General features: G+C 44.1%; 1 protein-coding gene across 3 annotated transcripts in view; it reads right to left on the bottom strand.

Moving 5' to 3' along the window:
• Positions 1-24,526, bottom strand: part of cald1a (caldesmon 1a) — a 140,210-nt gene that overhangs the window by 10,425 nt on the left and 105,259 nt on the right. For 2 of the 3 annotated variants that reach the window (XR_013963318.1, XM_080754730.1), the window contains exons 6-12: positions 23,911-24,020; positions 21,296-21,569; positions 19,721-19,858; positions 10,221-10,264; positions 8,248-8,323; positions 6,655-6,798; positions 5,714-5,812 (exon numbers count right to left, since the gene is read on the bottom strand). Coding sequence is in view for 2 of the 3 variants with exons in the window: in XM_080754730.1 (XP_080610856.1) it covers positions 5,714-5,812; positions 6,655-6,798; positions 8,248-8,323; positions 10,221-10,264; positions 19,721-19,858; positions 21,296-21,569; positions 23,911-24,020 (885 nt within the window). In the remaining variant the exon portion in view is untranslated. The remainder of the gene's footprint in view (positions 1-5,713; positions 5,813-6,654; positions 6,799-8,247; positions 8,324-10,220; positions 10,265-19,720; positions 19,859-21,295; positions 21,570-23,910; positions 24,021-24,526) is intronic. The other variant, XM_080754731.1, reaches the window with a different exon arrangement.

Here is a 24,526-nt window from a genome sequence, read left to right as displayed (position 1 = left end):
GTGGCGTAGGGGAGGGGCACGCAACCCCCGTAATGCAGGGGGGCCTCCAGCAGAGGGGGGCCCCCACAAAAAAATCTTTTTTTTTTTTTTTTTTTTTTTTTTGCCACTGGGCAGCCCCCTAGCCTAGCGGCCCACTGCAACAGTTGTTTAAAATGGACATATCAAACTCAATGTCCAACAGATTGCTTTGTGTTAACAGCTGTGTTTCTAGTGTCAATCTCCCTCTGGTAGAGTTGGCACTAATCATGTTCATACTCCGCTTGTTGGTGGTGTAAAAGTTGTGGTATTAAAAGCTTAATTGTGTTCCCCCCTCGACCCGACAAGTCGGTAGAGTATCTGCGCGACCGCTGGTTGTGGGGGCTGGTCTAGTCAAGATGACAGGGCTGAATTTTAGTCCCAGTCCGTCCCTGCATTTAGCTAGTGGTTGTGTTGGAGCGCCTCAGTCCGCCAGCAGAGTTCATGTGCAACTTCTTCCAGAGAGATTGATTGATTGATTGAAGACTTTATTAGAAGTTTGCATAGGAAAAGGTACAGTTTCATGACGGTACAGTTCACTGGTACAAGGTCAACTAAAAGGAGATCCTAGTAAGCTTTTCAGCTTATTTACATAGGAAACCTTTATGTATGACTCATAACATTGAACAGATATAACTCCATCATCATTTGCAAAAGGGCCCCCACCCGCCTCCTCGCAGGGGGGCCCCACAATTTTCAGAAACGCCACTGCCTATAGCGTCCCTATTCTGCGGCCTACATTCAACGAAGATTGTCCGAAGAGATTCAGCGATTCCGCGAGGAGATGTTGTTTTCAAACGCATCGGCTGACACTCTTTTACGACTGAAACAAGACAGGGTATTAGAACCTGGTGGTTTCTGGTTGATGTTAGTCTTGCCCAAATAATGCAGGGGGCGGCGGATCTGAGATTATGAATTCACAAAATGTAAAAAAAAAAAAAAAAAAACATTGAAAAGCATGTGAAAACACAACGTGAAATATATTAACTCTCATTCCCTGCTAGGCCCGATAGTCCCGAGAATATGCTAATGTCTCTCCCTGCCAGGCCTGATAATCCCGAGAATTTCCCGTTTTGTTCCACAAAAAAAAAAATGACCCCAAAAAATGTAGTAGGCATGATAGCAATCGCGAAATTGCATGTTTAAGATGGCTGCCATCTTTCAAACATGGCAGCCATCTTTGTTTACATTTTAGGAAAACATAATGGCTGCTAGTTCATGAATGCCTGAACGGATAGCTGTGAGCAATGTGCACACACGTGGTGCATGATCTAGGCATGGACATGACATTATCAGTGCACTATGAATTACATGGAAGTCTATGGGGACAGATGGCATATGAAAGTACGAAGGTATTTGCAAATGGCGGGGTATGAGTTAAAGGGATTTACTTTCTTGGTCGACTGGCAGCGTGCACAAGACATGTGGAGGTGATTGGCCCAGACACACACACACACACACACACACACACACACACACACACACACACACACACACACACACACACACACACACACACACACACACACACACACACACACACACACACACACACACACACACACACACAGTTCTTGATCGTTGTTTGACGGTAGTTTTTATTGGCTGCCGCCGTATTTGGGTAAAGCCCCAACATTACCTTTAGAGCTGCAGTCGTAGGTCAATTAGCAGACATAGTCAATAGGTATGCAGTACTTGAGATGCAGGAGAGAGGGTTTTCTTGACCCCCCCCCCCCCCCCCCCCCCATATCTGACAAAAGCAGAGACCGCCCAAACATGCGTGCAAAAAATACGAGCTCTGTGATCCTGCAGTTCTGCTATTTTTGGCGTGCGTCAACTATATTTTTTGACAAATAATATATCAGGCTTAATAGTTCATAAACCAGGCACGCATGGCTTCCCTTCCAGTCACGTCTGATAACAGTGTGCCTGAAACGTGTGAACGGCAAAAAACAACTACACATCTGGTGCGAGAATCATACATATTTTATGAAAGCTTTCTTGTGTTTACACAGGCCCGACGGCTGCAACCGCCGACTAGAACACGTTTCATCAGCTCATCACCGACAGCTTGCTTCAAAAGAACATGTGGCCCGGGAAAGTTCAACAGCTGATTCAGCGATGTCAATTACTGTACGCCGTGAAACATTTTTCACATTCTTTACACCCTCAAGTGTTAAGCCTTGGCAGGCTGACATGACCCGTTGGCGACTTCACACGTTTGTGAATAATCCTAATGTCTTGTGGTAGAAGTACGCAGAAGTAGTAACTAAGTACTAAGTAAGTAAGTAAGTACCACTTTGAGGTACTTTTACTTGAGTGTTTACTTCTACTCCACTACACCTCAGGCAAATATTGTTCTTTTTACTCGACTACAATTATTTGAAAAATTTAGTTACAAGTCAATATGTGGCTTTAGATCATTATCACAAAATGTACATTAACCCAGTGGTTCTCAACCTTTTCAGGCCGCGACCCCCAAAATAATCATATTATCCCCCACCCTACGAGCACTAAGAGTTGAGGCATTACATTTTGTATAACACGGTTCTATTGTGAAAATAGCAGATGTAGATAGTCTATTTTTACAATTTCTGCCTCTAATATTTGACAATTTGGCTAATGTTTAATATGTCATTTTAAAGGAATTAAAAAGTCCTTCAATTGTCAGTTTGGAAATGTGCAGAGAACCTCTATACACTTAAACATTATGTTGGTTTGTTTACTGTTGAGTGAGAAGACAATGTTGCACATTAGGTTAATCATCTGGGGACCCCCCAAAATAATTTGGGGACCCCCCCTGGGGTTGAGAACCACTGCATTAACCAATTAAAGGAGTAGTTCACACACAAAAGACCATATCGTCTATTCCATTACACACCCCACGAAGCCTGGAATTCATGGAGATTTATTTAGCTATTGTCGCATTCCTGAGCCAATAATTTGATGCCTGTGTCATCGGTCAATATGAGACTCAGTAGGAGTCTACCAGAGACTTAGCTAATATCATATCATTGGCTTATAGCCGGGGATCCAGTCCCTCAAAATGCGAGAGGACCTGTGATGTTCTGCCGCACTTTTTATTTCTGTTTTATCTATTAGTTTGGTCATTAAGGTCCACAGAATGAGAGGCCTGCTCTGCCGGAAACATTGTGAAAAAAAGTTATGGCCATTTGTATATTCACTGTCCCATTGACTCGCTACACAGGAAAGGAAATATATTATACAAAAGAAAAAATCTGCTTTAAGTAGCATGTGAGGGGTCAAACTGGAGGGTTTTCATGATTCTGAATCTATTGCAAGCATTTGTTTTGCACGAAAAACATTCCTTGGGCTAGAAAACGAACCAACAAAAGTGTGAAAAGTGATGAGTCATCACTTTTCACAGTCATCACTTTTGTTGGTCCGTTTTCTAGCCCAAGGAATGTTCTTTGTGCAAAACAAATGCTTGCAATGGATTCAGAATCATGAAAACCCTCTAGTTTGACCCCTCACATGCTACTTAAAGCAGATTCTTTCTTTTTTATAATATATTTCCTTTCCTGTGTAGTCAATGGGACAGTGAATATACAGTGAATATACAAATGGCCATAACTTTTTTTCACGATGTTTCCGGCAGAGCAGGCCTCTCATTCTGTGGACCTTAATGACCAAACTAATAGATAAAACAGAAATAAAAAGTGCGGCAGAACATCACAGGTTCAACCCTATTCCTTGAGCTTTTGGGCTTGTGGGTCCCCGACTATTAGGAATGCAACAACGGTAAATGGTGCATTTATAGAGAGCCTTCATCCAAGACATTTGTGTCCGGGTAGCTCAGTCGATAAGAGCTCTCGCCTTTGGACCATAAGGTCACGGGTCAAACTCGTTCTCCTGCTATACCACCAACATGTGGAATGCCTTACCGAAGGCCTTAAAGGAGTGTAGATCCCTAACATCCTTTAAAATCGCCCTAAAAAAACACTTACAGGCGGCAGCCGTTCGTAACTGGTAAAAACAAACCTAGCCCAGCCTTACCCTCCCCCTGACCCTTATTTGTAATTATCTACTGTATATATTTTTTGCACTGATATTTTATTTTCCTATTTTTTTCTTACTGCATAGTATAGTGTTCTATTCATCTGTCATTCAATGTCATATGAGATACTTTAATGGTTTCCTGTGCAAGTAAGCCAAGTGCTTACTAGGATCTCCTTTTAGTTGACCTTGTACCAGTGAACTGTACCGTCATGAAACTGTACCTTTTCCTATGCAAACTTCTAATAAAGTCTTCAATCAAAAACAATCATAGTACAATCCCGGGCACCGCCAACTCAGCGTATGAGTAGCATGAGAGCTGATGGTAGGTGTTACGCTCCACCTCAGCAATCCATCTCCCAGGGGTCTACCGCATTGTAACAGGGACAGACTCCTGTGTGTTACTGGCTGATAGCGACAATAAGCCACTCCCAACTTACTTTCGCATCCAAGGTGCTTTACAGAGTGCATTACATTCACCCATTCACACACACACATTCATGTGAAATTTAAAGAAAATAATGTATCTTTTGGGTGCACTACTCACTCCCTTAGGCCACTCACACCAAAGTTGAATTCTACCTATATGAGGGCGGTCTGTTGCCATTTGCGTGTTTCTGCACAAAAAAGAGCAACCTGTTCCCATTGAAAAGCATTCGCAGAATCCACCATCATAGGAAGAATTAAACTTTGTTTGGTGTGACCATGCCCATAAGCCGTATTTCATACTTTTGCTGTTTTCAAAATAATTTGAAAACCTTCAAAATATATATGACATGGGACTTCCTCCCTGTGCATAGAAATGTAATGTTTAGTTTGAGAACGACAATGTCTCAGGCTTGTGTGTCACGTTTTTCAGTACATTCCTGGGGCCTGGCGGCCTTAAGTGCCTCAAGATGAATTAATATTTGTCTGGGGGAGAAATATAGGCGAGGAAAAGAGACAGCAAAGAGAAACATCATTACATGGAATGTACTGTAGCCGCTATAGTAGAAACAATCTGCCTGATAACAGAAGCTTTGGATTACGTCCATTAAGTTAACGTTTGCACTCACACTGATACTAAGCCTGAAATATATGAGCACTTGCCATATCCTGATAAAATGACAGTTGTAAGCATATTTATAATGGAGCCAGGGCGATAACTCTGATATATCACTTTAGTTAGTTGCGATTTATGGCCACCAGATGGTGCCAGACACACTATATCTCACAGACACAAGATTTCATGAATCCTCTGTCTCATTTAAATGGATTTCATCCCACATGCAGCGACAAGACAGGGCTGTGATTTTGAGATTAATATAAATCGTGGCTGTTGCGTGGAAACCTAGTATGTCCAAAGCATTTATCTTTCCAGAATTGGAATAAAAATAACCTGTGTTCCAATGGATTTTTCGATGAATTGTTCAGGAGAGTTTGGACAAGGCAATTCTCTTGAATGCTGCCTTCAGGTATGGCATGGAAAGGGGGCATTTGCATTTATTTCACCAAAGTAAAAACTGCATCATGGTCTGGAGAGGGTACTTTTTACAGATGTGTACATGCCTCTATGTGTGCACATGCCTGCTCCCTCCTCTTCCATTGAGACATTTAGACCCTGGTTTTAGCCAATGCCCCCCTGTCCCTGTCCCCGTCCCCGTCCCCGTCCCGCCCCCAGAGCTCCATGGCTGTGACCTACCGTTGGCTTGCCTCCGGCCAGCGTCTTGCCGCCCTCGGGGGTTTTGTTCAGCCAGTCGTTGATGCGTCCCGCCACGCCTATCTTCATCACAGCTGCTTCCTGTTTGGACAGAGGTCAGAGGTCAGACGACGGACGGAAGGACGAGCCACGCCCGCTCGTCAGCAGTTAGCGGGGCGTGGCAGGAAGTGGCTGCGATGTGGGCCATTTCCCTCTTCTCTCTCTCTCTCTCTCTCTCTCTGCTGACTCAGACATGAAGCGTGAACATGCATGTGCAGTACACCCACATAACCTCCCTCTCCCCAGATTATTACATCACTTCCTTCCTTCATGAAGCTGCGCTTTACTAACTTCTCTGGTTGTACCTGGTACATGCTCCACCAGGGTGCCCACACACACACGCACACGCCCACACACACACACACACACACACAAACACAAACACACACACACACACACACACACACACACACACACACACACACACACACACACACACACACACACCTGTTCGCTATTTCTTAACGACTCTGGCATTCTTGACCATCCCTTGGACAAGTCCCAAACACACACACACACACACGCACGCACGCACGCACAAACACGTTTGTATAACAATCCATATGGGGTGTCAAAAGCACAATTTCATTAATATGCAACTTTTATATATTTTTTTAGTGTGTGGCATTTCTGCACCTAACTACAAAACCAAACCCCTAGACGCCTATTCAGAACGCCAGCCTCGACATCAATCTAATTTTTACTAAAACGTGTTCGTACCTTTAAAAAGGTAAACCAGAAACCCATCTCCATAATCACATTTGTCTGGCTTTTACAATCCTCGAGAGGACATTTAGCTTTGTTATGATTGATTGTGTGTGTGTGTGTGTGTGTGTGTGTGTGTGTGTGTGTGTGTGTGTGTGTGTGTGTGTGTGTGCGTGTACCTTGTACCCCGCGGCTGCCCCTCCCCCGGGGGAGCTGAATACACTGCCCTTCTCCCACATGCTCTTGATGTTTCGGACTCCGTCCATCACCATGGGCAGGTCCACCGCCCCGGAGCGGGGGGAGCGCGACTCCTTGTTCTCCCTCTGTGGGCACAATCACACCGTGGTCAACTGTTTATCTAAAAAATGTGTGAAGCCCGCACACAACATTTCACATCACAATTATTGTGACAAAAGAAATTGCGATGTACGCTATTATCGCAATAATCAAAATCCATTATCCTGGGGTAGAACATTTTGCAAAAAAATTGCAGATCTACAAGCTCACAGCGCGTCAAATAAAAGGTGAATTGATCCCAGTGCATGACGGAGGACGATATCATGATAAATTAAATCTCCACGATACGATTATCGTGAGTGTTTTTTATCACGATAAACGATATTATCGCTTATCGTCCCATCCCTAGTAGGTACAAAACGTCTTTATTTGGACAATGTTTCGGTCTAGTTGATCTTCATGAGGTCATGTGATGACCTGATGAAGACTAGATCGAAAATTGTCCAAATCCAAATAAAAGATGTTTTGTACCTATCTTGGTGGGTGGGCTTTCCACGTTTTTGTACTCAAGTTTATTGGCCCAGCACCCACCGGTCAATGTGCCTTGCCTAAATTCCCTTTCAAGTTCAACTATTTATCTCATACATGGGCTTCTGGCGGCCTGGGGGGCCACATGCGGCTCCCACCTTCACTTCATGCGGCCCTGCCCGCTGGTTAATACTGAGTATTGATTTGAGTTGTTAAAATTCCAACCATGCAAACATGACTCAATTTAATTACTTCCGTCTAAATTAGTATAGCTTAATGACTTAACAGCACTAGTCTTTTTTTCTGTCCAATATATTTGTATTTAAGTTCATAAAGTTAACATAAGAACATATAAATGCATTTGGAAATATATATATATATATATATATATATATATATATATATATATATATATATATAGTAATACTTTTCAGGATTCCAATTCAAAAATATCTAAAAATAATTTCGGATTCCAATTAAAAAATAGCACACGTTTTGAGCTTGTAGAATGGCTATTTTTGGTATTTGTGACTGTAATATAGTGGGGGGGAAAGGTTTGAGAACCTCTGGTTTACACTATTGAGAGTAGATGCTGCTGAATTACAGCAGAGTTGATGCGCTGCTGAATAGTGAATATACAGGAGTTGTTCTCGACCAGTAGTCCGAAGACCACCAGTGGTCCTTGAGGGGGTTCCAGGTGGTCCTCAGCTAAATGATGGAGAGTTGGTAACCAAATGGACTCTTATTAGATCTTTAACTCTTGGGAGCGTTAAATGAAACCAAATGGACCCAACGCTGGCCAGTTGTCTCTCCTACATCAGTACATGGAAGCATGGAATCGTGGACAAAATCTTATCCAACAGAATATTTTAAGTCCTGTGTCTGAGAGGCTAAATCTCATCAAATGGTGGTCCGTGGCTGAAATGTCCAATAAGTAATGGACCTTGACGTGAGAAAGGTTGAGAACCACTGGTGTACAGTATTGAAGAGTAGATGCTGGTGCTGACCTGTGCGGCCGAGGTGTACTGCTCCAGTCTGTTGTCTATCTTGGACACCACAGGAGAGTGAGATGCTTTCAGCGTGCTGTCAACCACAAAGAAAGACACTTCATTACATACCGCAGGGCAGGGGTCTTCAAATGTGTCAGGCCAAGGACCCCTTAGTTGAGAAAGAGATGAAGCAGGGACCCCCACAACATTTTCATAGATTCCATATAGTTTAATTGTTTGACAGCACAATCACCATTGTATTTTGGATTCATGTCAATTTGTGTTTTGAGATGAGTATTTTAACCACTTGAACCGTCAATACTTAACTTGACATTTCACTCTGTACTTAGTCTGCTCTTTTTCCCCTCTATGCCAAACGTCTTTGCGGAAAATAGCCGATCTACAAGCTCACAGTGCCTCGCAGCATGACGCGGTGTGAGCTTGTAGATCGGCTGTTTTTGGTGAATGTTCCCCCAGAATATAGATGCTGGGGTTTAAGTGGCTAAACGCCAAATGTTATAATGGAAACAGATATTTAGTCACGTCTTCCTCATTACTGTACTGTATCTTAACACCTTCTAAGCCTGGCCGTACTCCCTCGGACTTCCTACTGGGTCCCATCAGCCACACGTCTATTCCCGGACTTTTGATATAAATTATAATTAAAAAAAAAAAAAACATCGGAAATTCTTCTCTGTGTCTTTTTGGAGCGATCTGAAACGGTTAATATGCTCTGACAGTCATTTTCTGGTGCTGGGTGTGATACTCCTAATATCCAGCAGGCCACGCCGTTGACTCACATTCTGGATGGATGGCTGGCCAGGAGGAGCCTCATCCTCTCCCCAGTGTTGAAAATCAACAAGAAGCTCAAACAAGATGGCTGGTCTTTGTCTCTGTTCGTGGATCGCGGTTTCAATCACGTTCGGGCGCCGCTTCTCTATCGCTCCTTTCCCTGCTTCGCCGCACGTAAACGAATGGAATTGATCTCCCCTCCGCCTCGCCAAAGTAAGATCGCCGACCTCTGCAGGATGAATATGTACGCTGTGTCGAGCACTCCATTACGTGTTGTTATCATGTGGGCTTTGTTTTTTTAAAACATGTTTGTAAATAAATGGCTTATTTCTTCGGCGCTACCTCTGTTCAGAGGGTTCTGCCGCGGCTTGCAACGTGTTAAGGGGAAAGATTTACCTATTTAACGTGAAAATCTCAGTGGGTGACTTGAGACAAAAATGTTTGAAAACACTGACATACCATACTGAAAACAGTATCACCGCGTGACTGACTGCACAGACTTTTACTTGTAAGAGAGTATTTCTTCATTGCAGGATTGATACTTTTGTGCTTGGTGTGCACACCAAGCATGAGAGCTACTGTATGACTATACTGTACAAATACAGTATAATTTAAAATCTTTCTAACTCAAATGGATGACAGAGTCCTCACCACAACATACAGTATAAGGACAACATCTGTGTGTGGATGCCGACTTAATTGCTGTTATAGTTATGGTGCTTGGTGTGGATAGCCCTTAACACTACAGGCAACGGATACAGTTTGGAACTGTGTTTGCTGTATTTTGGGCCTGTAGTTTGTTTAGGTTGACAATGTCTGTAAACATGTGAGCAAAGCAGACCTATTATTTTGGTTTATGTCCCTATTTTGGGTAAAGTAATAAAAAAAAAAAAAAAGAATACAAAGATATATATATAAAATAAATCAACAATAGTGAAAATAGTAGCTGGTGAGTAAAGTGGTTACGAATGTAGAGTACTGTATTCTATTCATGTATTTGTTGAAAACAATCCTGGATCAGACAAGTTTGATATTTATCGTCATTGGAGTAATATACTGCACAGTACATACAGTACGGTATGTTCTGTAACTTGAAAACAAAATATTCTTTTTCAATTGATTGAAAACTGTATTAACCGTCTAATTGCTACGCAAATAGTTCTAAAACAAACCCTCAAACACGTGTGTGCGGTTCTCACCTTTTCTGTGCAGACTTGTTCAGGAACTCTGCCCTTTCTCCAATCTGTAAGAAAACATTACAGTATCATCATGATGTACAGTATGCAGATCATCTGAAGCCTCTTAGTCCAAAATAATCCTTGACATTTTAAGCACGGGAAAAAACAGCTACTCCGGTAAAATTAAGGACAGAACAGAGCTTAGATCGTGAGATAATAAAAAAGCATTGAATACATAGTGAACCATGAATGGGCCACTTCCAGAGAGTGATGAATGATCCCAAAAATCCCAAAATATATTTAGCATCTCATAACAGAACTTTTTCTTTATTTCTTTATTTTTTGACAGGCATGAATAACTCTCTGCAAAAGTCACATCAAACCATTAACTTTTGTTCTTTCTTTACTTTATTGCTTATGGCATTTGCACACACACACACACATGCGTGCGCACGCACACACGCACGCACGCACGCATGCACGCACGCACGCACACACACAGATACAGTGTACACACCAACACGCATGCAAAGCCTGGAAAAACACACAGAGCATTCTTGTATCCCAGCCTTCTGACTGTGGGAATGTCACAGGATTGTTTATGATATACAACAAGAGCTAAAAGTGTGTAGTTTGTGTGTGTGTGTGTGTGTGTGTGTGTGTGTGTGTGTGTGTGTGTGTGTGTGTGTGTGTGTGTGTGTGTGTGTGTGTGTGTGTTGGGGGGAGGCACAAAAAAGAAAAGAAATCCTCTCAGAATTCTCCCCCCCCCCGCGCCCGACCCCCACCGCCGCGAATGTGGGAGTTCCCAAAAATATTGCTGTACAGGAAATTCCCCATTCTCAGACGCGTGTTAAAGGCCCGTAACCGTCCCAACGTGGTTACAATAATCCTGTTAAGCCCTAATCGTTTTCCTGCGTCTCTTCCCCCCCCCCCCAACACACACACACACACACACACACACACACACACACACACACACACACACACACACACACACACACACACACACACACACACACACACACACACACACACACACACACACACACACACACACACACACACACACACACACACACACACAAAGGCCTGTCCTTCACTCAACGTCCCTCGCTGCCCTCTGTCTCACCCACGACAACGGCTCGCCCTTATCCACATTAAGTGTTGCAGCGCTCAGCTGAGTATGTGTATGCTAGCTGTGGCTGAACACGCACGCACGCACGCACGCACGCACGCACGCACGCACGCACACACAGGTGGCTGGGAAGCTACAAGGAAGGAGCAGTTTGTGGCACTGCAGTGGTTCTACACTACAGCATACCATACACCAACAACACTGTTGATTATTATATATAAAATAGCCTAAGGTTTTTAAATAATTGTAGTGGAGTAAAAGTACAATATTTGCCTCCTGAAAATGGAAAATACTCCATAAAGTAAAACTACCTCAAAACAGTACTTACAGTACTTGAGTAAATTATGTACTTAGTTACTATACACCACTGGTTGTGGCATAAAGTGACTCTCTTTCTATGACCACACAAAGGCATTACAATTTACAATTTAGGCATTTAGGAGACGCTCGTAATCCAGAGTGACTTTAACGCGAGTGAATACAAAAAAAGTCTGTACATTGAAACTACACCAGACTATTGACCTTATTCACACCGCGGCCATCTTGGATCACATGACCACATAGGGTGGCAGCCTGCATTACAAACCATTGTAAACAATGGAGCAATGGTCCCGCCATCATATTAACTACAGTATTTGTTGTTAGATTGTTCCTGATTAATATGCAAAAATCACGATACAGTAAGTCAGGGGTAGGCAACCTTAGGCACGGGTGCCACAATTGGCACAGGGGAGGGTGATCACTGGCACACTGGCAGAAGTGTGAGAGAAATATATATTTTTTTATTTGGTAAATTAAATTAAGTCACATAATTCTACAATCATTAAAAACTGAACTTGGACTAGAGAGTGAGTTTGGGGAGATAGGTGGGATATTGCTCTGAGTCTAATGATCGTTATAACAATGTCCTGACAATCAAAATATGTCAGAATCATTCAAATGTATGTTGACATGGCACACCGACTATCCAGAAAATAAAAAACATGGCACTTAATTTCAAAAAGGTTGCTGACCCCTGCAGTAAGTTAATATGATAGTAGAGCAAGCACTAGTCTGCACAGACACTGTAGCAAGTCTTTGTACAGAGTAACATTGCAACCCAACTACCATGAATATTGTACCCTTCTTTTGGGGATGTTGATGTTGTCATCTGCCCATTTGTCGATTTGGTCAAAATAAATTGGTTGAACAGAACTCATACTTTGGGACCATCGCTCCATTGTTTACAATGGTTTGTAATGCAGGCTTCCACCCCATGTGGTCATGTGATCCAAGATGGCCGTGGTGTGAATAAGGTCAATAGGATGCCAGGTCAACAAAATGAACCCGGCATCTGTCTACATGACATGCTATCTAAATTACATTATAACCTTTGCATAAGCCTGCAAGGCATGAGGGAGAAAAGGGAGGCTCATTTTCTCACGGAGGCTGATGAGCTTTTGGAATAAGACAAACAGAGAGTTTTGGAAATGGGCCCCGAGGGACCCTCTGAGGGCTGTGAATGTTAAGCCTGTTGCATACTTCAACTGACCTCCGAAGTTTGTTCAGACAGAGAGTGGGCGATAGCTACAACACAACGTTATTCGGAACGTCGGCGTTGCCTGTCAGAACGTTGCTTGGCTGTCCTCGCACCTCAGAGATGTTCTGACTGTCTGAGGAAAAGTACTGACAGAATGTCGTGTGCGATTGGTCAGATGTTGAAGTCCCCCCTGTTTCCCCCCTGAATACTTCAGTCCATCAGAAGCGATAGATTTGAAGGGACAATATGGCAGAAGGGGTTGCAGTGGGTACTCTCACGAGCCAACCAGCTCTGCAATCCCCCTCTAGTGACCATGCATAAGCACAAACCGTCGCAGGGGTGTCGCACCACATTTTTTTTGTAGCCTGGTTAATAAACCAGACTGCACTCAACACCACCCCCTGGCGGTAGTGGTGTTGTAGTGAAGTCTGGCCCTTCACATTAAATAAGCTTTTTCCACTAGCCCGATGAAAGGGCTAGCCAATCAGGGCTGTAGGCTTGGGGCACGTGGTGGGTGGTGGCCTGGTTCAGAACCATTCAGCCAATCAGGCGAGTCTGTGTGTATACAAACACATCCCCCCTCCACTCTAATTACAGACATCAAACAGGTCGTAGTCTTTGATGCTTTCATTGACTAACGAGCTATTGACACTTGTATGGCTCAATCAATTACCGCAGTTCACAACCCTTTCGAAGTTCAAAGGGAGCAATTAAGAGCTCTGGCTGACTTCACCAGGCTTTAGCCTGCCCCCCGCCCCCAGAAATGGAATCTCTCCCTGCAATGCCAGACTCTCTTCCCAAAACGAAGTGTGTGATAGAGGCTGGCACCGCCAGGCAAGCATTTTTGTGCTTTAACTATTGGAAAATAGCAGATATACAAGCTCACGCGGCACCGTATATCTGCTATTTTTGAAAAAAACTTAAAACTTTGTGCAAGTCTTTGAATATTCCAAATCCTTCTTAGGTTTTCTTACCTTAGAAGCCCCCCCCCCCCCCCCCCCGAAGCAAAATTTGAGTTACAAATGTTCTCTTCTCTTAAATATTCAAAGATTTGCACACATTTTCACAACTTTTCACAAAGAGCAGATCTACAAGCTCACAGCGCGCACTGTGAGCTAGTATAACTGTTATTTTTCAATAGCTAAAGCACAAAATAATTGAAGTAAATCCTTGTACCCAGGGCCCAGAATTTGGTGCGACAACCTTGGATATGGCAATATATAATTATTAAGGCCCCTCCACCTTGGGCCCTAGTAACTTAGTCCCACTCCCCCCCCCCCTTGTGACGCCCCTGCGAAGGTGGCATACCATATGCCATCTTCGGGAAGTTACAAGTTATGCACAGAGAGCCTATTGTATATCTGGAAGGACATGCAGAACACCACCAGAACACCAAGGACAGTGTCACACACGGCACCGCACACGTGAGAACACAAGATCATCGCAAACACAGCCGGGGAAAGAAAGCAAACTAACACAGACTGACACAGCAAGCATACAGCAAAATCCGCAGGGTTCAGACCTGTATGGGTCCACTTAAAGTTAAACAAACCTCAGGATTTTTGGCCTGCATGCAGGCAGACACACACACGCACACGCACGCGCGAGCACACACACAGAAACAGAAACACACGCACACAGCAGTACCTACAGTGTACATCACAACGAAGTAAAGCTGCGAGGGGAGGGGTGGCATTGGAAGAAATGATTTACCAAAAAAGACCACAAACTCACAAACAAACAAGCCACATCGAAACAGCAAAATGCAATAGATTGGAAGCGACGCTCCTGTGCCCTCGCCTCAAGGGTTCAGGGAGGGCATACAGTAGCATTGCTCATCGTCGCTAATTCGATTTTCTACACCAGCTGAAAAATTCTCTTCGAGTTCCCTTTCTCTTCATTTTTATCTTCCAATTCCAAACGTGTGGGAGTTGTGTTTTTGGCAAAGGCTGGAAACATTTGCACATACGCGGGCTGATTAAAGGACAACTCCGCCCTAAATCACTTCTAGGCTCATTTTCCTACTTATATTGATCCAAAAAGACCATGGGGTCTATTAGGCACAAATGCCCCTGTTGTCCAGTTTCCCCAGCAGAACCCAGCAGCTCTCATAGCATAGAGTGGAGCCTATAAGCCTATCGCTTTTACACCATTTGTTGTGGTCAAAAGTGTTTTTATTTTTCATGAATGTGGTACTAGTTGTCATTACAACCTCATCCATGTCATCGTTGTCCCACACAAGCCATCACACTCTGCTAAATAGATGTTATGCTTTTATGTGTTTTGCCAAGTCCCGGAAAAGATGCCCTGTGATTGGCCAGTGCAGTCACTTTGATGATTGGCCAGTGCAGTCACTTTGATTGGCACTTGTGCCGAAAGCTCACCCCAAAACATTATTTATGAGATTGTGGAGGCTTGTATGCGACAACCAAGGCATGGATGTGTTTGTAATGACAACTGGTAACACATTCATGAAAAAGAAAATCACTTTTGAACACAACAAATAGTGTAAAAGCGATAGGCTTATAGGCTCCACTCTAAGCTACAGTATGAGAGCTGCTGGGTTCTGCTGGGGAAACTGGACAACAGGAGCATTTCTGCCCAATGGACCCCATGGACAGTCTTTTTGGATCAATAGTAGGAAAATGAGCCTAGAAGTGATTTAGGGCGGAGTTGTCCTTTAAGCTCAAACTAATGCCTGACAAACATGTATTTATTTTCGCGGAGGCGTGTTGGTCAGCACTGGGGTGTTGTTTAGTGCTAGTTTTTTAGATATATATATTTTTTGCTCTCTTTCGTACAGTACGATGTGCTGCTTTGCATGGACTTCAATCTCCATTTTAACAGACTAATTGAAAACAAACGTGCTTCTGGGGAAAGATATCGTCCCTTTTTCGTTTTTGCGTCTTTCTTTTTAAACTAGCCCTTACCCGTTCAAAGATATGAGCTCCGAAATGATGTGCAGTGTGTGGGTTATGGGATGTGCACTGTGCACACAGTATATGAGGGATGGAAAGTAACTTTAACTGGTGCTTGCATGCTAATATGTAGGAGCATCAATGTAAGAAATACCCGTTCCATTTAACGGCTACAGAGATACTGTGTACCGATCTGCATGATTTTTGGACATCATCTGTAACAGGGCCAGAACCCCCCCGCCCGCCCGCCTGCAGCCCCCCCCCCCCCCCCCGTGTGTGTGTGTGTGTGTGTGTGTGTGTGTGTGTGTGTGTGTGTGTGGGTTTGTGTGTGATTGTGCATGGCCTGAACAACAGCGCCCCTCCCTTAACATGTGTGGTCACAAAAGGTACTGTAGGCTAAATAGATATAGATACACCATAAAAATGCTAATATACAGCATACGATTTGTGAAAGTGACAAACGGGCTTCACAGTTATGTCAGGTGTGTTCATATGCTGATGGTGATGCGATTTCAGATCAATTGCTCCAGCCACCGAGGAGAAACGCTGAGACAGACAGACAGACACTCACTCACTCAGACATTCGCAAAATTATAGTATAGATGTATGAATTAAAAAAAAAAAAAAAAAACATCTATATGCCCAAAATAGGGATCGATTATCAATCAATTATCTTTATCTTTTCAAGTTATTAAAATGTTGCACCCCTACCAGGCAGCGCTCTAACTATCCATCACACCGCGGCACACAAGGCAGCAGGGCCATTCATTATACCAATATCTCCAACGTTTTTCGGGCCAAGGACACCTTATCTGAGAGAGATATGAAGCAGGGACCCCCACACGTTTATACGTATTGCATTAAATTGTGATGCAAATTAAACTTCTTCATAGACTCATGTTGGATTCATGCTTGTGACCTTATAGATCTGCTATTTTCTTTTTTCAAGATTTTTTGGGTGCTTTTTATGTACAGAAGCTTGACAGGAAATGGGGAGAGAGAGCAGAGGTCATCGGGTTCGGGACTTGAACCCGCAACACGCTGTCCGGCCGGATTACCAGCCTGGGTGCCTAGACCACTACACCAGTGGCCCAGGCCGTAGATATGCTATTTTTGGATAGTATTCACAACATAATAGGGATGCTAGGGTTGATGTGGTTAAAGGGGAAGACCACCCATTTTCAATATTGAACTGTGTCATTAATATACCTTAGAGGAGTTGTGTGGAAATAGAAAAAAGTTCCCCCCCTTCTGTGTTGCCTAGAACTGGAGGATTGATTTGGGGGTTTGTATTGTAAAGTACAATGTGTGATGTCATCAAGTTGTAATTTACAATACAAACCCCAAAATCAATCCTCCAGTTCTAGGCAACACAGAAGGGGGCGAACTTTTTTTCTATTTCCACACAACTCCTCTAAGGTATATTAATGACATATTTCAATATTGAAAATGGGTGGTCTTCCCCTTTAATTTAAAAAACTAAAAACGGCCACATAAAGATTTGGTGGCCCCCTTGTAGTAACTCTGAGGACCCCCTAGAGGTCCCGGCAGGGACGTGCAGAGAATGTCAGAGAGGCAGGGGCTGAAATTTCTAAAAGGGCCTTTTGGTGAAAACATCGAAAATAGCAGACCTCGAGGTCGGCTATTTTCGGTGCATGACGCCACACTGAACTAAGCATAATCAAGTCAATTCTGAAGTCAATTCTGAAGTCAATTCTGGAGAAGGGCAGGGGCTCAAGCCCCCTTTGATGTCCATGTGTGCGTGTGCCTGGGTCCCGGACCTCCTGTTGAAGGCCCCTGAATTACACAGTTTGTATTGTGCGCAAAAAAAAAGGGGCGCACGCACGCACGCACGCACGCACACACGCACACACGCAACACATCAGGGGGCAAAGCAAACACTTCATCTCTTCAAATGCTTTGGATATTTGTGCCTGGAGCAGGAAGTTCTAGGATGGATTTTGGGGATTGTGCGGCGTCAGCGACTACACACTATGCCCCTGACAAGACTTCAAACGCGAACGGAAAATAATATCTCCAAACAGCCAAGGTATTTGAAGATAAGTCGAAGAGAGACGAATTGTATTCAAAGAGGAGATACAGTATGTGTTTGATGAGATTTTTTCCCCCGGTTGCAGACTGTACGACTAGATTGTTTGGCATAATAAGCAAAGCACGATAGGGTTTACCATTTACGGCTGTGAGCATTTGAAGAGAGGTTTACTCGCAAAATAGCTATAAGCATCTGCGTTGGGGTGAAATGTGGTCGGATGGATTTCAGCTAGAAAAAGAAAAAAGTCTTTCCAACATGCTTTTATAATGTTTTGGTGGAAAATAAACACACTTACACTGGAAGGAAATCAACAGTCAGGTGAGCGGGGAGGGAGGAGACATGCGTCAAAAGCGGATAAGCTGTGTTTTAGTTGAATTTCAAAACGAGGTTGGCATGAACACCAAGTCCTGAAGGTCCACGCTACGGTGACCACAGATGTTCCAGGTTTCGAAAGCGGGGGAGTGCAATCCCGACAAATACACTTGTCGTTCTCAACCTGTGGGTCAGGACCAGGGGGGTCCCCAAATTAATTTGGGGGGTCCCCACTCCCCAGATGATTAACTTAATGTGCAACATTGTTTTCTCACTCAACAGTAAACAAACCAACATAACGTTTGAGTGTATGGAGGGTATCTGCACATTTCACACAAGGACCTTTTGAATGACAAGGTCAATTTGTCAATTATTAGAGGCAGAAATTGTGAAAATAGCCAATCTAAATGCTCACAACGCCTCGCAATGCAAGCATGTAGATCGGCTATTTTCACAATAGAACTGTGTTATACAAAATGTAATACCTAAACTCTTACAACTCTTAGTGCTCATCAGGGTTAAAATATGATTGTTTTGGGGGTTGAGGCCTGAAAACCACCGCTTTAAAACACTAACATGTCCCAGTTTTCAATATTCACAAATTGTGCCAGGTTTTCACCACACTTAAGATTATACTTGTTTTGAGTGCTTACACAGAGGGTTGTCGTGTTCTGTTCTGATGAAAGGTACAGTCGCTAGGTGTGCTATTAAAGCGCCAAAATAACAGTCCCCCAACCCGTCCTGATGAAAACAGCAGGTGTACTGTAAATGTGGAAATAGCAGATCCACAGCTTAAGATGCATCAGGAGATTGTAGATCAGCTAATTCCTTGCGCCAGCAGAGCACGCAAGTAATGTGTTCGGCTGCGTATGTAGGTAGGTAGGTAGGTATAGGTACATGTCTGTGTTTAAGCCCGTAGCCCAGGGGTGGGCAACTTTGTTGATGGCGAGGGCCACTATATTTCCACCTTCACTCCAGAGGGCCACATTGCATATTGCTACGTCCTACCTTGTCATTCTAGTATCTCATACAAAAGAAGCAAAAAATAGCAGATCTACAAGCTCAAAACGCATCGCGCTGCGATGCGTTTTGAGCTTGTAGATCGGCTATTTTTTTGCTTCTTTTGAATTGGAATCCTGAATAATTTTGTTGTTATTTTTAATTGGAATCCTGAAATGTAACATTTTGATTTAATTTGAAATACATTTAATTATATACACATGTTAACTTTATAAACTTAAATACAAATACATTGGACATAAAATACATTTTAATACTACTATACTAGTCATTAAGCTACTAAAAGCAGGTCATGTTTGGAATTGTAACAGCTGAAATCAATAATATATCAGTATTCCAGTATTAACCTGTGGGCCGCATTAAGTGAAGGTAGGGGCCGCATGTGGCCCCCGGGCCGCCAGTTGCCCATGTATGCCGTAGCCCAATCAGGGACCAGCATTTCTGGTAACGTCATCATTAACTGCCAATGAGGGACCAGCATTCCTGATGATGCCAGTGGTGAGCGCACCTCATGGTGCGCTGTGCTGGCGCACAAGTAGGCACAGGGCTATGGTGAGCGCTCACCTTGAGGGAGGAGCCTCTGGGGCTGACACATTTAAAGGGCTGGCCCTCGCCGTCGACGTCCTCCTCCACCTTCTGCCTCTTCTCTGCAGCCTCCGCCCGCCTCTTCTCTATCTCCTCCTTCATCTTCCTCTTCTCGTCCTGCCCAAGAAAAGACGGCCAAGGCTAACCTTCTTTTTTAGCCTATTTGATTTATTTATTTCAAGAACCCCCACTTTCGGACGATCGATAGATCACCACACAGAGTGCACACACACACACACGTGCGCGGTCAACGCTTGGCAGTACATTATTTTGTCTGAAGACGCCAACAACGTATTGCTGTTATGAAACATCTATTCAGTACAGCATTTCTATATTGCACATCTGTACATTCTACAGATACCTTTACTTAAGCTGAAGCTAAACCGCACCAAAGCCTAATGGAGTGCATTATCATTTTTCTAACGATTTGACTCCGGCTCTCCGTTCGGAGCTGGCTTGGCGGTGGATCAGCGTTCTCCCCCGCCGGCCTCGTCTTAGTTAATTAGTCTCTCTGCATCTCTGGGCCATCATTTAATTAACAAAACCGCACCGCCTCATTAACATCACGCCAGAAGAGACGAGCAAGCGGGGCCCACACCGGCGAGAGAACAACCACACACAACAAAGGAAGTTGAGCATGGGGAGATGAGCGGGGAGAATATTATGATTATGAATATGGAATGAGAAATGCACACACAAGGGTGGAAAACGTGTATGTCCAATACTGTTTCTTTTCAGGAAATGGGGAAAAGAATCCCACCCAGAGGGAGTGAGAGGTGCCTTAGGCGCAGCTGTTGAGGCCATATTCATACGTGCATACATACTGTACATATTAGGGGTGTAACATCATAACAGTGATACAATACTTATCACGATACATGGTTGACGATACGATACATGGACGAAATGGTTCATTCAGAGTGATACGATTCAATTCGATTCAATATATATAGTAACTATTAAGCAAAGAAATTAAATCTGTGTGAAACGTGTCAATAGTGCAGGTTTTGGATGGATGTAAATAAGTAAACACTGTGATTCTCTAGCAAATACATGGACATTATATTTCAACACATATGGACAAACCTGCACCTTGACATGAACACAGAGATTGCACACATTTATCGATAGACCAAGAGTAGCTATATGGAATATAGCTATATATGGAATAATATTTTTGAAATAGCAGATCTTGGTCGTGAAAATCTGTGCAAATCTTTGAATATATGTATTTTTTGAGCAAACATTTGTAACTAAAATTTTGCTTCTGGGTGTCACTGGAACTACATATTTTGAGATCTGTGGCCAAATACATATCATTTTGGGGGTCCGTGGCATGAAAAAGTTTGAGCACCACTGACATAGAAACATACATTTTTCAAAAAACCGTAGAAGGATTTAGATGACACAGAATTGGGTCAAAATATTCAAAGATTTTCACGATTTTGCAAAAATAGCAGATCTACAAGCTCGCAGTGCGGCGCTGGGAGCTTTTCTCTTCGCAGGTGCGAGTAAGCCTGGCTACGCGAGGTCACCTATGGGGAGGCTTCTCACCTCCTCGCGGGCCTTCCTCTCGGCCTCCTCCTGCTTGCGCTGCCTCTCCTCCTCCTCCAGCACCTTGCGCCGCTCCTCCCGTCTCCTCTTCAGCTCGTCCAGCTCCACCTCGGCCTCCTGCTGCCGCTGCCGCATGCGCTCAAACTCCTCGCTCTCGGCGTCGTCGCGCCGCCGCCGCAGCTCCTCCAGCTTGCGCTCCGCCTCCAGGCGGGCCGCGCCGTCGTCCGGGTCCTCTGCGGCTCCCGTTGGGTCTGGGGAGCGAACGCTGCCGCGACTGCAGCGGGCAAAGGCACAGACATAAACACACACACACACACACACACACTGTCAAGAAGAAAAACACAAACACACACGGTCTTAAGAGGACATACACACACTGTGCACATGGGAATAAAACAAGGTGCGCTGGGGCGTAACGTGATGCCGCCGTCTCGTGAGGTCACCCGCTCACTCGCTCGCGGTAATGTGACTTTTGTCAGGGTTGGAGACAGAGAGAGAGGCGTCCGCTCACATGCACGCGCTCGTGCGGGCACACACACATTTGTATTACTTTACTCGTGAGGTTTTAGGACCTCACCTTTTTTTGCTCCCCCATTTTTAAGCCTAAACCTAATGCGTAAGTATAATTGCACACCCAAAAAGAGCGAATCTACAAGTTAACTGTGGGGATAGTTGGCCTACAAGTATAGTAATACGACCACACACACACACGCACGCACGCACACACACACACAGTGGTCAGATCAGCAGGATTAGGACACGTGTGTTAACACTACAAAGCTGGTTGCAGGAGACAGGTAAACACAGTCATGCGATACTAAATGAATAATAAACACACACACACACACACACACACACACACACACACACACACACACACACACACACACACACACACACACACACACACACACACACACACACACACACACACACACACACACACACACACACAGTAATGGCTCTCTGTCACGCACAGGCAGACACACATGGCATACAGCATGTGCTCGCAGGCACACACGTTTGCGCGCGCACACACACACTCACACGCAAACGTGCACAAACAGAACCCTGTGCCAAGGCTAAGGTAACAGCTCGGCTCAGGTTTCAGCGACAGCGTTTCCCCCGGCGGGGACTGCAGTCTAGGTGAGCCATGGTAAACACACTTATTCATTTTCTTTACTCACAGAGCAAACAAATAGTTGGTTTGTCCGTAAATCTTGATTATGGTACGGCTTGGTATCTACAGCAGAATGGGGAATAATATGCAAGAAGGCACACATACTGTACATCACTTTCACTTGTCGGTGTGCATTGTTCAAGTGTACTGATCTTTTCCTTATGTTTGGAGATCAGATACTGTAGTGTAGACTGAAGCTTAATTCATACTTATTAGAACAACGGTGTCAATTGGCTAAAAGAACCGATCAACAAGCTAACAACACAACACAATTTTAGGCAAGTCACAATGTTGTATGTTGGAATATACATGAAGCTTTAGAAATACCAAGTTGTTTGACATTCAATGTGTCGGTTTCAGTCTCTTAGGACACTGTTTCTCAACCTGTGGGTCGGGACCCCCAGGGGGGTTCCCAAATTATTTTGGGGGGTCCCCAGATGATTAACTTAATGTGCACAAATAAAGAAAAGTGTGGACAGAAAGCACTGCGACATTGCAAACTCGGACTGGTGTCATTTTACTTCAACGTTGTTCAACGTTTCCCCAGAACAATAGCTCCCCCAAATATGACAATATTACCAATCACTTCTCTGCTGCCATGGCTAAATCATACAACTGAACACAGTCTACCCATTCCACGTGAATTGTTGCAGCAGGGACAGCGATAAGACAACCACACAAAGTCTAATCTTCATGATACAAGCTATATTTTCGTCGACGAGGTGGTGTGCTCTTGGCAGCAGTGGAAACCAAGCAATGTATGGAAAGAAGGTTATTACGGGTTATGCGCCATGACCGGCCATGACGCTCACCATGGGTGCCAGAACTTGCACCGGAAGCGCAATGAAATACATGTCAGTGAATGGAGCTGGCTAGATCAGCTCATGAACAAACCTGGAAGGAACAAACACCATTTATTGTATTAACGACTGAGACCTTTGTCATATGATCGGTTCAGGAATATAAAAGAAGACAGATCACAGGTATTTTTACAACCAATTGTTTTTTTGATGTGCACAGTACATCATTAAATAATAATATACTTTGTGTTACCACATCGCACATCAAAAATCAACACAGCAGAAAAACTATTGTGACATGCCTTCTTTTATTTTCCTGAGCTGAGTATGTTATAAAGGTCTCAATTGTTCAGAAATAGTGTTTGTTCATGAGCTGCTCCACAGGCTTCCACTGACTCCAGTGCATTCTACCGAACTTCCGGCTGCTGTTTGGCACCCATGGTGCGACGAATCTGCCGGTTGGAATTGCATGATAGGGAAAATTACATTGGTGTCCTTTCCTCCAAATTGTCCTTGGTGGAAACCAGTGCGTCAGTCAGGCGTGTGCTTGTGTGTGTGTGTGTGTGTGTGTGTGTGTGTGTGTGTGTGTGTGTGTGTGTGTGTGTGTGTGTGTGTCTCTGACCCATGTTGTTTACCTGAAGGTCCTCTCTGGTTGTCTGTGCTGCTTGGGGGGCGGAGTCTCCTCGTACAGGCCTCCATTCTGCTTCCTCTCTCTCTCATCCCTGGCCCCGCCTCTCTCGTTCACCTGTCGGGAAGAGAGGGATGGAGGGAGGGTGAGGGGGAGAGAGAGAGAGAGAGAGAGAGAGAGAGAGAGAGAGAGAGAGAGAGAGAGAGAGAGAGAGAGAGAGAGTTAACCAGGGACCACTGTAGTGTCAACTGAGATGGGCGGGGGCATTTTGTGTGACATGATCGTGGCATTCAGACAAGTGTGTCTGCTCTGCTGTGAAAGAAAGAGCGTGTAACACCACACTGCAAAACAGAGCTTCACATCACACGGTGCTCCATTCCAGAAGGACTATTTAAACCCGAGTAACACTCAGTGGCGCTCGCACGCGCACACGCACACGCACACGCACACACACACACACACACACACCAAAGTGCAAATTAGGCATTCCAGAACATGTGGTGGAAAAAGTATCAATCAATCTACAAGCTCACAACGCGTTGCAATGCGACGCGTTGTGAGCTTGTAGATTGGCTATTTTCAATTGGCCTAGGTATGCAATAGGGCTTAAATGGTTAATGTAT

This window comes from Nannobrachium achirus (genome assembly GCF_963921795.1).
Source record: "Nannobrachium achirus genome assembly, chromosome: 23".
Taxonomy (NCBI): Eukaryota; Metazoa; Chordata; class Actinopteri; order Myctophiformes; family Myctophidae; genus Nannobrachium; species Nannobrachium achirus.
This window is presented reverse-complemented; position numbering and strand designations above follow the sequence as displayed.